Below are 12723 nucleotides of genomic sequence, written 5' to 3'. Positions count from 1 at the left end.
CATTTCGTGGAGTCTTTTCATGAATTTATTACACTCATTTGACCATTAAGGCCCGTGGGCCATTTGTTTTTATATTTTGGTTTATTTCGAAACCATTTAAAAATTCTTCAAAAGTAATAAACTGAAGATAACCATATGATTACACCTTTAGGTAAGGTAATAGGATGCAAACACGGACCCCCATTTACTTATGTGTATGTGGTTTTGTCGAGCATCCGTTTTGGGGTATGGTGCTGTCTCATTTTCTTATGCAAGAATTAATCCTCATAAGGATAAATCCCCCATGAGTTAATCCTTAACGGGGACCTTTTCCAGGATACTGATCAGTTACATCAACCACATACAACTGCCCTCATATCAAGACCACCATGTACAAAATTTGGGGAGGGATTTTTGCTTTTTTTGCTTGTTTACATGTACTTCTCGCCCAAAGAAACCCCTCTGGTGGATCGGAAGGCAGGATCAATGGAAACGGAGTACATGTACAGGGGTTAGGAAGGTCTGGAAAACTCCGAATCGGAAGAAATCGAAATCTGGAATCGGATTCAAATGCACTGACCATTGACTTCGATTCCATCAGGGAGGTCGATGGGAGCGGACGGTCTGTGGAGCAGGGAGGAACTAAGCCACATATGTTTAATACACTTGCAAACCAACAATTCAACATTTCAAGACCGGAAAATGTAACGTTTTCCAACATTCAGGCTACTAGGATAGTTTTTGATGGATTCCTCCCCAATGGCGCGGAGCTTACATTTCAAGTTTTCATCTTCCATGAGGAAGGCAATATAACATTAGATGATGAAGTTACCTTGGTTAAACCGGGAGCTGTAAAGTTCAATATTCTTGTCGCCAACTGGACATTTTGTGGCGACAGTGATGGGGCGAATTGTGCAGGAAGAATCGGACGTTATCTTGATGTGACACTCCGTGTTCTTGGACGTAGACCTCCAACACGACGTATGAATCGTCGGCCACGACCTAGACCAATGCCAAGAAACATGACCCGTGGGGAGGAGTTCGAGATGGGCGGGAATGTCACCATTTCTCTATCACGAAAAGTAGAATTCATAATTAATAAATCTTATATCTAAAAAAGCATAAAAATATTGACTTTTTCGAAAACTTGTCAATTCAAAATTGATAAAAGAAAATAATTCAAGTTTGACATCAATTCATTTTTTTTTGATAAGACACAGTAGCTTTAAATTCATTATTTTCTTTACCATTTATAATTTCAATCAAAGATGATTAATATTATATGCTATGTTTTTGCGATCTTCAGACCATATAGTTAAATTTTGTTATTGCATTCTTTTTCGAAGGTTCGCATTGATAACATGGTGAGGTCTGAAGATATGCCTGAAAATTTTCCAGTCTACGAAACAAGGGGCGCCATCCAGCTTTTCCGTTTCCGGTTTCGTAGATTCAGAAGATACATATGGTATGATCCACTGGTCACCACTGATGATCCGCCTCAAATGTCGGACGATTCTAACACCAACGCCGGAAGTCACTTCTCATGGGTCACTTCAGTGGTGGCCCTTGCGGTGTGTTTCTTAGTACTCATCAGGCATTGAATACCCCCGCTATTTCCCGTTGAAGTATTCTAAATGTTAAAATTAGCTGAATGCAATAACACAATCCTGCGTTATAGTCACTTTAATTAATAATGTTTCCCAAGCAAACAACATGTGTATTAATTTTCAATTTCTTAAGGAAAAACATAGCGTTAATAAATTGTTTTGCAACCATTATGCATGTTTGAATTTCTTCTCAGTCAAATTGTGCTTTTATTAAATAAAAATTAAAACAGACAATGGTTAGTGTTTTATTTCCTGAACTAATTTAAGAAGGATAAACTTACAGGCATATATCAAAATAAATTGGCACTTTTAACGATGATAAAAAAAATAAAACAGTATGGAACACTAAATCCATATTCGTCATTCAGTTTTAATTATGAAAAGAAAGTATGAAATGTTTCGGGTTCATTATAAAGCTTATATATGGCAACTATGAGATGGTTTGAAATTGTATATATATATATATATATATATATATATATATATATATATATATATATATATATATAGAAAGCACAAAGAAATTCACACTTACAGGGAGACCCACTTCCGCCCCAGCCCGGGGTTGAACTCTCGACCTTCGGAATCTGTCTCCTAGCAGTGCAGGAACAGCGCGCTAGACCGCTCGGCTATCTAGGCAAGTCAAAAAGCTTGCTTTCGATGCCGATAGAATTCTCGCGGAATTAATTTCATTACAACATGTATTGGTAACAATCCTCTGTTAAAAACTAATGTCCAAATAACTGTCATTCAACCCCGAATTTGTCCATGTAAAAGTGAATTTCTCAGTGCTTTCTATATAAATATTTCTTCACTTAGGGCAGTTATGTTAGTTCAAGAGTTGTTGTAAATTGTGCTTTATAAATAATAATTAATTTCATTACAACATGTATTGATAACAATCCTCTGTTTAAACTAATGTCCAAATAACTGTATCTCACTCCTATTCTCAATGACCGTATAGTGTAGGGCAGCGCCGCGAGAATTCCATCGGCATCGAAAGCAAGTTTTTTGACTTGCCTAGATAGCCGAGCGGTCTAGCACGCTGTTCCTGCACTGCCAGGAGACAGATTCCGAAGGTCGAGAGTTCAACCTCGGGCTGGGGCGGAAGTGGGTATCCATGTAAAAGTGAATTTCTCTGTGCTTTATATATATATATATATATATATATATATATATCTCAGATAAAATGTCCCGAGATCAAATTTACCACTAGAACTATTACAATTCTCAAAATGTTTTGCTCTGTGAAAGCCGAAATACGAGAAGAATCAGATCAAAAACTAACACAGGGGTGACCTCCAATAAGATAGAAAAAATAGGCGTGTCCATATTTTCCTCTGGGAAACCCAAAAGATGTCCTATCAAAAAGCAAAATAAAGGGCCACAATGGCAAAACGTAACAAAGATTATGTGAAAGTCTAATTAAATTTCATTCAGTGGTAAAAGAGGAGTTGGTGACAAGAGACGGGTACCAGAAGGTCTAACAGACGGACGGTCGGACAGACAGACGACGAACTGACAGGCATCCCGATCACTACATACCTTACAACGTTTCCAGCGGGGGATACGATAAGAATATAAACGCTCTCGTTTATAGCCATCATTTCGCAAGTTCTATGGTCGATACCGTGATATTGTCAGCAAATACAATTTATTGTTAAGTCAATTGCTGACAATTTTTCATACTGATAATTACCCCCCTCGCTTGAAAAGTGGGAGGGTATATTTTGATCTAGATGTTCATCCATCTGAACGTCTGTCTGTCCGTCCGATTGTTCTGCTTTGGGGTACCCATCTCTTGTCCGCAACTTCTCTTATACCACAGAATAAAATTTAATAATACTTGTTCAGATTATTTTACACAATGTTTTTGTGCAACTCCTACTTTACATTTTGATGTAACATTTATTTTAGGTCTCCCAAAGCAAAAACATGAACTTTGACATTATAACCATATGGGAGGCAGGGGCATCAGTTAGTGGGCTCATTGCGCACAGTACCTCCAGTTGTTCTACTTATATCTACACACGGAATTTTCCGTTATTTCCCGATCATGACAGGCAGCACAGGTAGGGTGTGACATGTCGGCAGGGATGCTCAATCCTCTATGGCATCTTATCTATATCCCTCTTATGTTATAGAGGTCCGTTTTAGCTCTTCTCCTAATTTGTTTTGTTTGAATGGACTTTTGAGCTAAATTACTGATCTTTTTCTCTATTTTTCATTGCAAGTCCCAATAAATTGCAACTTTAGAAAAATTATTTTCTGTATCTGTATAAATCATTTGTATGAAGTTGGTGTTAGTATGTAAAACAATAAATATTGCATAATCGTTGATACGTATTTGTACATGTATCGATGAAGGACCCCAATTTCGTACAGGTGGCTTTAAAGTCTGGATCCAACTAATCTAATATTAATTAATCGATTGATTAATTACCATCGGTTTTCTTAAGAATTAAAGGAAGGAATAATATTGTGCAATTTCCAATTTATGAACTAATTTACTGATCAATGAAAATTATAAACTGGAGTTTTAACCTGTGGTTGCCCCATTTCAAGTTGAAAATTTTTTATTTATTTTTTTTTTACTGATTATCATTCAATGAGATATGGAATTCATAAAAATCTATAAACCGAGCTAAATTCTACAAAAATCTGAGAGTTATCATTCCTTTCACAACTGTATATGTACTTTGTAGTATGTTCAGTTCATAGGCACTTGTTTCAGAAATTAATTTTAACCCATAGAATAATAATAACACTAATCATACTATGGATTTAAAAATTTATTTTCACAGCTTATCAACCCAATAAAAAATTGTTTTAAGAAAATAATCAGAATTAAGGATTTCCATCCATAATGGGACCAAATTCCCTACCCTTAAATGTCCGTCAAGTACATAATACTCTGATATTATATTAAAGCATTTTATAGTGGAAAAGGATTGCCCGCGAGAAAGTTTTCAAAATTTCATTAATTAAGCAGTAGTTAATTAACAAAGATTGCATTGAAGTCTATTTTTTTTTTTCAAAATAAAAATTCAAATAATTTGAATATCAAGAAATCCTGTGGTGGAAAGATGCATTGAAACATTAAAAATAGATTGACAATGAAAACAATTTTTTACCAGATAAATTTTTTAAAATGATTTTTTTTCATTAAGTAAAAAAGGGGAGATAACAAAATTCAAGGTCATAAATTAGGACACATCCCACTATACGTACTAATAGTAATATATGGGAAGCATGTCTAAATAAACTGAGTATTCAATGCCTACATAACTGTTGAATTGATATGTATTCAATTTCATTGAATTTGTTCCTATTAGGGATTGAAAACCCTAAATACAATTTCTCTACTTTAATTAGTAAATGATTTTTGAACAGATTCCAATAAATATCTGTTTTAAATTGAAGTTGAAGTATTTCTTTTTGAATAAATGTACTAATGTACCCAAAGGCATAACAGACGGACGGAGAGACATCCCGATCATTATATACACACCCAATTTTCAAGCGGTGTTATGATAATGCCCTAACAGTCAGTATAAACACTGCGACATTTAAGTCCGGACACGACAAAGTCCGGACTTTAAGGAACCCTTTCGAAAAGACATAATTAAAAAGTTTTCCTGAAGTTTGGTGGCATTTTTAATTGTTATCTCATCATGTCAAACTCAACTTCCACAATGTTGTAGTTTTCTTATAAACTTCTCCAAAAACTAAAAATACCATGGATTACTACAGGATTTTTTCCTATATTGTGCCGAGATGTGGGATATTTAATCCTAGCTTCAAGACGTGGGATATTTAATCCTATATTCTGCATTTTGTGGGAGTTTTTGTCCTGTGGGAGAAATAATTCCATTTTTGCAACAACCATGGGATTTTTTTCCCACATGGGACAAATTATCTTATAGTATTATTTCTCCCGTGGGATTTTGGTGGAATTTCAGGTGGGATAAAAAATCCCCCATTCTCCCATGGGATTTTAAGTTTTGGGAGAAGTTTATAAGAAAACTACAACATTGTGGAATTTGAGTTTGACATGATGTGATGAGAAGAAAAAATCCCACCAAACTTCAGGAAAATTTTTAAATTATGTCTCTTTTCGAAAGGGTACCTAATAGTCCGGACTTTGTCGTGTCGGGACTTAAATGTCGCAGTGCTTATAAAAAACGTTAGTCATCATTTGTCTTAATGATAGATTGTATTTGCTGACAAAGTCCAAAGAGCAGTATTTTGAAAATTATTGACTGAAGTTTGCTAGACCATTACTGAGAGTATTTTTGCGGCAAATTTTGTACAGATTTTTCCGTTTAGAGCTCCTCTTTGCTCCCAATATGTATTGTTTTATAGACTTTTGATCTGAAATACTGCCTTGTGTTCGTTATCTTCATGTTCACAGACACATAGACAGACTGACAGACGATCTCATTAAATGTTTATAGCTAAAGGAAAATGTGAATTCAATTGTAATACCCTAAGAACCATAGGGTGTAAGCTAACAAGTAAAATCTTTTTTCCCCGAAAAACTCTCTCTGACCGTCAATTCAGATAATTATATTTCCATTTGAGAAGTTGGAGAGAAATAGTGATCGGGATGTCCGTCCGTCTGTTACACTTTGGGGTACCCAGATCTCTTATCCGAAACTCCTCATTTACCAATTAATGAAATTTGATGAGACTTTCACAGAATCTTTGTTACATAGTACCATTGTGCACGTCCTATTATTAAAACTTTTTGATCCGATACATATTTTGGATTTCCCATAGCACAACATGTACACTGCACTTCTTTCTATAATATGTTGTTCCCATCTCTGATCAGCAAGTCCTCCTTTACCACTAAATGAAATTTAATGGTACTTTCACAGATTCTTCTTCACTACATAAAGCATTGTGTTCCTCTACTTTTTGATCTAGCTGACAATTATTTGCGGTCTCCCAGAGCAAAACATGGACTTTGCCATTATCAATGATAAAGGGGGCGGGAGTAAAATTTAGTGAGCTCAGAGCTAACAGTACGTCTAGTTAGACCATCAAAATTTCCTTTTTTTGGTTGCCAAGTGATAAACTTGGTTGACACCCCCTTGTGATTTAGCTAATATAAATTACATGTATCTGCAACGAAGCAAATACGTTCATCGCTTTCATTCCAAGATACATGTATAAGAAGGTAAAGAGTGGGTATAGTGGTTCAGGTCTAAGTGGTCCATCCTATATTTACCGCACTGAAACAAAGACATGAAATATTCAATGTACATTTTAGCAAACACTGGACTCGACACTTCACACATGGTTAATCGCAGCTGATGTGACGTTTCATCAGAATTCTAGCCCCCGCAAAGATAGTACGAGAACTATATTTTCACATTTCCCCCAGCCCCCAGAAATAACAGGATATTTATATCTATACAACTACTTTGCATATATTTTCACTGGTGCATGTCGACATCTTTAAATCTCATGCTTTAAGCGATAAATGTATTTTCAAATCAATATATTTTTTAAGTTGATAAAATATATAGATATAACATCAATCAGTCAATAAAGGAAGGCTCTTTGAAATTATGCAAAAGCATCTAGATAAAATTCAAAAGAAATGTATATTATAAATTTAAGAAGTAATCTATTTGTAAGTGTCATAACTTTGACAAGTCATTGAAAAATAAGACAGTGTAAAGTTATTTAAATATCAAAAGAAGAGACCTTTACGGTTCCATAGTACATTTATATTGCATCTGACATTGTACACATCCAAGATTCAACATAAAGATAAGTCGCAGGTCCACAAAAATGTTTCGCATAAGTCGCATGACTTATTTAACTTGCATGTCGACATGTTCACATAATAATTATACCCTTGCTTGAAAAGCTGGAGGGTATAAAGTGATCGGGTTGTCTGTCCCTCCGTTACGTTTTGGGATACCCATCTCTTATCCAAAACTCCTATAATATCACTCCACGAAATTCAATGAGACTTTACAGAATCTTTGCAACATACTAGAACTATGCACCTCCTATTTTAATTTTTAATAGGACACATATTTCTGCTTTCCAATAGCAAAAAATGGACACTGCCATTCTTTCTATAATACTGAAGGGTACCCATCTCTTATCCACAACTCCTCAAAATCACGGGAAAAAATTAATGGTACTTTCACAGAGTCTTTATAACACAATGCCATTGTGCATGTACTATTTTACTTTTTGATCTGACACTTATTTTGGGTCTCCTAGAGCAAAATATGAACTTTTCCATCATAAACATATGAGAGGCCGGTATCAGTTAGAGAGCTCAGTGCTCACAGTACCTCTTGTATTTCCATGTAAAGAAGCGGGAGTGCTGAAATACACCAACTGTGGGCACAGTGGCGCCCCCCTATCTCGCTTTTTACAACTACAAGGGGACGAAGTATACTCTTTGACTAGCTCTTCTATAATTTTTTGGCTAAAATCTGTTCATTAGAATTGAATATCAATATATTCAGTCAAAAAAGAGATAACAAAGCAATTTATATTATATATATATCGATTTAAAACTTGCTTTTTATGTATAAATTAAGCGAGAAAATGTAATCGGGAAATGCTAAGGACACGCTTTGAGACAGTATCGAGGAATAGCCCTAGTGTATGTGATAATGATCTTAATAAGCCGACAATGCACAGTATTTATCGAGACCCTATAATGGCTGAGTTCACATCATAATAGATCTCATGTAGATTATAAATTCGATCTTAGGCTTTGTCTAAATGTTCCTCAGGTGGCTTTGTGTAAGACCATTTTAAGGGTAAAAAAAAAAACAACGTAGAAAATTTTTGTTACATTATTGATGAGTATGTTTAATATTTACAATCACATACACCAATAAAACTGAAGCAAATTCAACAACGCAGTTGTACATATTTACTTTCTGATTCATGCTTTAAAATGAGATGGGTGTTTTCTTTAATGAAATGATGCACATTGATTTCTAAAACATAAATAACTACAGAAAATCTACAAACACATGCTCAATTAACTATCAAAACAAGTAAAATTAAACAAGTATTAATTTCTAATGTATAGAATATTTTTTTTTAGATTACAGTCAAAAGCTAATTAATTTTTCATCCATATATGTATACTGCACTTATCCCTGACTAATTAAGTGGACAGTAATTAATGTACGAATGTTGAAGTTTGTTTTCTTCATAGAATATCTGTCGCATGAATGCTGTTATAAATGGCATTTACTAAGTTTAGAGCATAAGGAAAAATAGATATCTACAGAACTAATTTGCATGTTAGAAAGACGCCAAACAAAGCCGCAAAGAGCGGAGTAAATCCGGAACTAATGTAAGCTGCCTTACTACTGGTGTCGGCGACACCGGAGTAAATGATCGGATCATACATTACGTTGTTTGTGAACTTGGGGAAACGGAACACAAACAGTTGTTTGCTACCCTGGGTCTCGAAGGCGGGGTAGTTTCCCGGCATATTCTCAGGACTTCCGCCGTCTTTGGAAATCTGGAAATAAAAAAAAAAGAAAATTGGTTAGTTAAGGTGAATGTTACATGTATATTTCTCCTTATACGGCTGTGAAATTTGCATGCACAGCTGTTTAACAAAATTTATGTAACAGATCGCATCAATACAGAATAGACTGAGTCACCTGCGGGAAAGTCATATCGCTGCACGCGATTTCCGGCCACATGCTGCTATAAATTTCCTTCAATACAAGTGAAAAGTGAATTTAAATAAAGGAAAATCAAGCCAGTTTATTCAGCTAGCACTAAAACAAGGATAGCCCTGATCACGATAAGACAGGGCCAAAGAGGCGTCCCCTCCCAGCTAGCACTATTACGGGGATAGCCCCCCCCTGAACACGACAAGCCTTACCTTTTTAGACAGGGCTACAGAGGCGTCCCCTCCCAGCGCATACTCCTCCCCATCAGTCCTTTTGTTATTCCCCGTCTTTCTGCTCGGGGTGCTTTTTCCTTTGATAGATATGGTCAAGTCAACATACTCTCCGATCTCGTTAGCTTCACCCTTTTTGCAGTTCCCCGAGTTATCGCAAAATGTCCAGCCTTCAAGCTGAATGTTAAATTTTACACTTCCCTTCTCAATCACCGTTGATTCTCCGTCAATGGTGATGTTTCCAGCCTCCGTAAAAAGAAAAGTCTCCACCCTCATCTTAGCATTAACTGAACTGATAGAGGCCGTGAAATTGATAGCTTTTGCTGTAAGATTTTCATACTCCGAGTCTCTCAAACTAGAAAATGTAAAATCTAGTTGAGCAAAATTGTTAAAACTATGCTTAGCATTTCCTGAGGTTCCAACAACGTTGCCGCTGGAATCCTTCTCCTGAATTGCGTCGAATTTGATTTTCACCGCGTTGTTGTCTTGGTCGGGGTTCTTTGTCTTTCCGATGGTCATTCCCCCGGACTGACCCTGGATTTTGACAAACACCCCCTCAGCACTGACCTCCGGATCAGCGGCGTGGGTGTGGTAAAAAACCGATAGCAAAATCAGAAAACAAACCTGCATGGTCACCGATTAGAATTACACTGATTACGCGGGTAATAGAATAGCAATATTCTCCCACAAGTGTCTTTTATTGTGCATGCAATATTTGGGTGAAGGAACGTCCTTTTAAGTGGTGAAACCGTTGTACCTCCTCTATCTTCTCTCTGCCGTAAACAAATTAGAGCCCTTTGCCGCCAGCAGGTTCACATACCCTCTGAGCAGCAGCAGGTAAAGGTAAAGCGCAGGTTCTATTGATCGTGCATCCTCCTGATCAAATGCAGTTCTCGATCACTGGAGTGTACAGGAAATCACAACCATGGATATCCAGATTGTGTGTGGCGTTTATTTGTAAATAAATGTACTAAGGGTCATAAAAAAGGTGTGAGAATATTGGTTATATCAATATGAGGCGACGTGACAATTTTAACGACCATTTGGTGGCCTTCTCGCAAGGTCGCTATGGTCGGGATTTATGACGAGGCGTGTCCTGATAGTTCAATGGTAGTGATTAGCTTTGATGATTTATGTGGTCAGTGTACGGTTTAATATGAGAGCAAGAAGGTTCCCATCTGCTTAGTCATCTATATATCAGTTATTTTTCAGCTATTTGAAGGGGAAAAGCTATATTCTTTTCTCTGAAAAAAAGGAACACATTACCAAAAATATTTTCTGCTTTGATTCATTTCTTTAATTAAAAATAATATGCTTTTTGTCAGTACAAACATTTTATGTTCAATTGTGTGTCAGTCGGAAATATTTCAAAATACACGGCTGAATTAAGTAATTTGTAAAACAGTGTACTTTCTACACTTGGTCTAAAATCGCGTGATGCTGGTCAACTAACTATAGCAGTATGACTTTGTTAAGTCTATCTTGTAGGGCACTCACATGCTGTCGGCCAATACATCGTACGTTCACACAAAACTGGTTGAGAGGGCAAAAAAATGAAAGAAAAGACATTTAGGAGATAGAGTGTATTATTTCTGCATAATCTGCTTAACGTTTTCAGTACAAAAAGTTAAAAAGATCGTAGAAGGAAAAGGCCAAAAGTAGCACGTAGCTAACATCTTTGTAATCTGAATTCCTTACTTTCTGACTGAAAAAAAGCAAAGATAAACAGTCATTAACTATTTAATCCTAAAAGGGATATTTTTGGAATTAAACCTAAGAACCAATATGGTTTTATTATAGTTTAGACTCTATTTACCCCAAAAAATAGAGTGTATTTCCTTTAAAATGTAATTACAATGTCCTTGATACTGGAAAAAGGAAGAAAAAGGTAATTAAATATGCAAATAATATGAAATAAATTGAACTTTCTTTTATTTCATTTTATAAAGTTTTTTTTTTAATCTTAAACATATCCCATGTTTAGCTTTATTTAAAATCAATAGTATTTTCTTTATGTACAGGAGCCAGCAAAGATTTATTGAAGAATACTAGTAAGTAAATGCCCTTGATAAGCAAGAATGCTCAGACAGTAGCAATTTATAATGATAAAATTGCAACCAGAAAGAACGTAAATTGGAGAGGTTTGAACATTATAAATAACAAAATGACCACAAGTAACTGTCAAACCACATCTGGGTGGAATGTTTTTTCTTGAATTAGGTTTATCCTTTACATAGAACTAATCAACATATGATACATATGCCTTATACTGTATGTTTATATGAATGTACCTACCTTGTGAATTTAAAATAACATTGTTGTAATGTCCGAGGTTTTCTCAAAGTCAATAAACCATCTATGTCCTTCTAAAAATGTATTTTCTTATTAACACACTTTGTCACAGATACAGATATATGTCCCCGTAATCAAAGACTTTGAGGTATACTTCAGTATATTTATACTTTTTACTCTGTCCGTCTGTCTTTCTGTTTCTATGATTAAGTTACAGTTTTATTTATTCTTAAGCCCAATTTTTCCAGTTTACATTCAACAAAAAAGATGTATAATACAAAGTTAATGCATTTAACATTGGCATAAATGTAAAATACAATGAAAAGTCATGCATACATAATTTATTGGTTGATATTTCCATTTGCTTTCTTTGTAATAAGTTTCTGTTAATAAATAGAAATGGAAATACTTAGGGATCAAAAATGTTGTTTGTTAAAGAAAAAACTTGTATCAGTGAATATTCTTGTGCATAGCCAAAGCTTTTAAAAAGTAAGTTGAACTACAAGGTAAAAGGGTCTTTATTAAATCATAAACAGGGGAGAAACCTGTCACAAGAAATATACATGTGAAATATAAAAGCAAATCCCAAGACATTACTATTCAAAAGTGATGACCATTATTTATTTTAATTACATCAAACTCCAGGTCAAGGTCAAAAAAGTCAAAATTGTTGGGATCCAAAGAAAGGCCTTGTCACAAGTATACCTTTGAGATATGAAATCCCTAGTACTAATTGTTGAAAAGTTAATGCCATTATGAAAGATTTCAAGTGGGCCAAAGTCTAATGTCAAGATCAGAAAATCAAAAGTATTTATTCTCAAATAAAGGTAGAGTCACAATGAGAGCACATGTGAAGTATGAAAGTCCTGATACAAATCATACAAAAATAATGACCTGGAATAACATTTGAATTGTTATGCCCCTATATCGAAAATT

At 35.2% G+C, this 12723-nt stretch overlaps 2 protein-coding genes across 2 annotated transcripts; one reads left to right on the top strand and one right to left on the bottom strand.

The window, feature by feature from the left end:
* Nucleotides 1-290: 290 nt before the first annotated feature.
* Nucleotides 291-1683, top strand: LOC134229087 (acidic skeletal organic matrix protein-like). The gene is made up of 2 exons (XM_062710794.1): nt 291-1061; nt 1326-1683. The coding sequence occupies exons 1-2, from the start codon at nt 369-371 to the stop codon at nt 1578-1580; spliced, it is 948 nt and encodes a 315-aa protein (XP_062566778.1). The 5' UTR covers nt 291-368; the 3' UTR covers nt 1581-1683.
* Nucleotides 1684-8411: 6728 nt separating this feature from the next.
* On the bottom strand, nt 8412-10313 carry LOC134229106 (skeletal aspartic acid-rich protein 1-like). Its single transcript, XM_062710825.1, has 2 exons — nt 9478-10313; nt 8412-9105 (listed from the first exon to the last, which is right to left on the bottom strand). Exons 1-2 carry the CDS (start codon nt 10123-10125, stop codon nt 8863-8865), a joined length of 891 nt encoding a protein of 296 aa, XP_062566809.1. The 5' UTR covers nt 10126-10313; the 3' UTR covers nt 8412-8862.
* Nucleotides 10314-12723: the final 2410 nt, after the last annotated feature.

The sequence above is a fragment of the Saccostrea cucullata genome, unplaced genomic scaffold, assembly GCF_032062105.1.
Source record: "Saccostrea cucullata isolate Sc308-1 unplaced genomic scaffold, CSIRO_AGI_Scuc_v1 ctg405, whole genome shotgun sequence".
Lineage (NCBI taxonomy): Eukaryota > Metazoa > Mollusca > Bivalvia > Ostreida > Ostreidae > Saccostrea > Saccostrea cuccullata.
The sequence above is the reverse complement of the archived record's forward strand: the minus strand, read 5'-3'. Positions and strand labels throughout refer to the sequence as shown.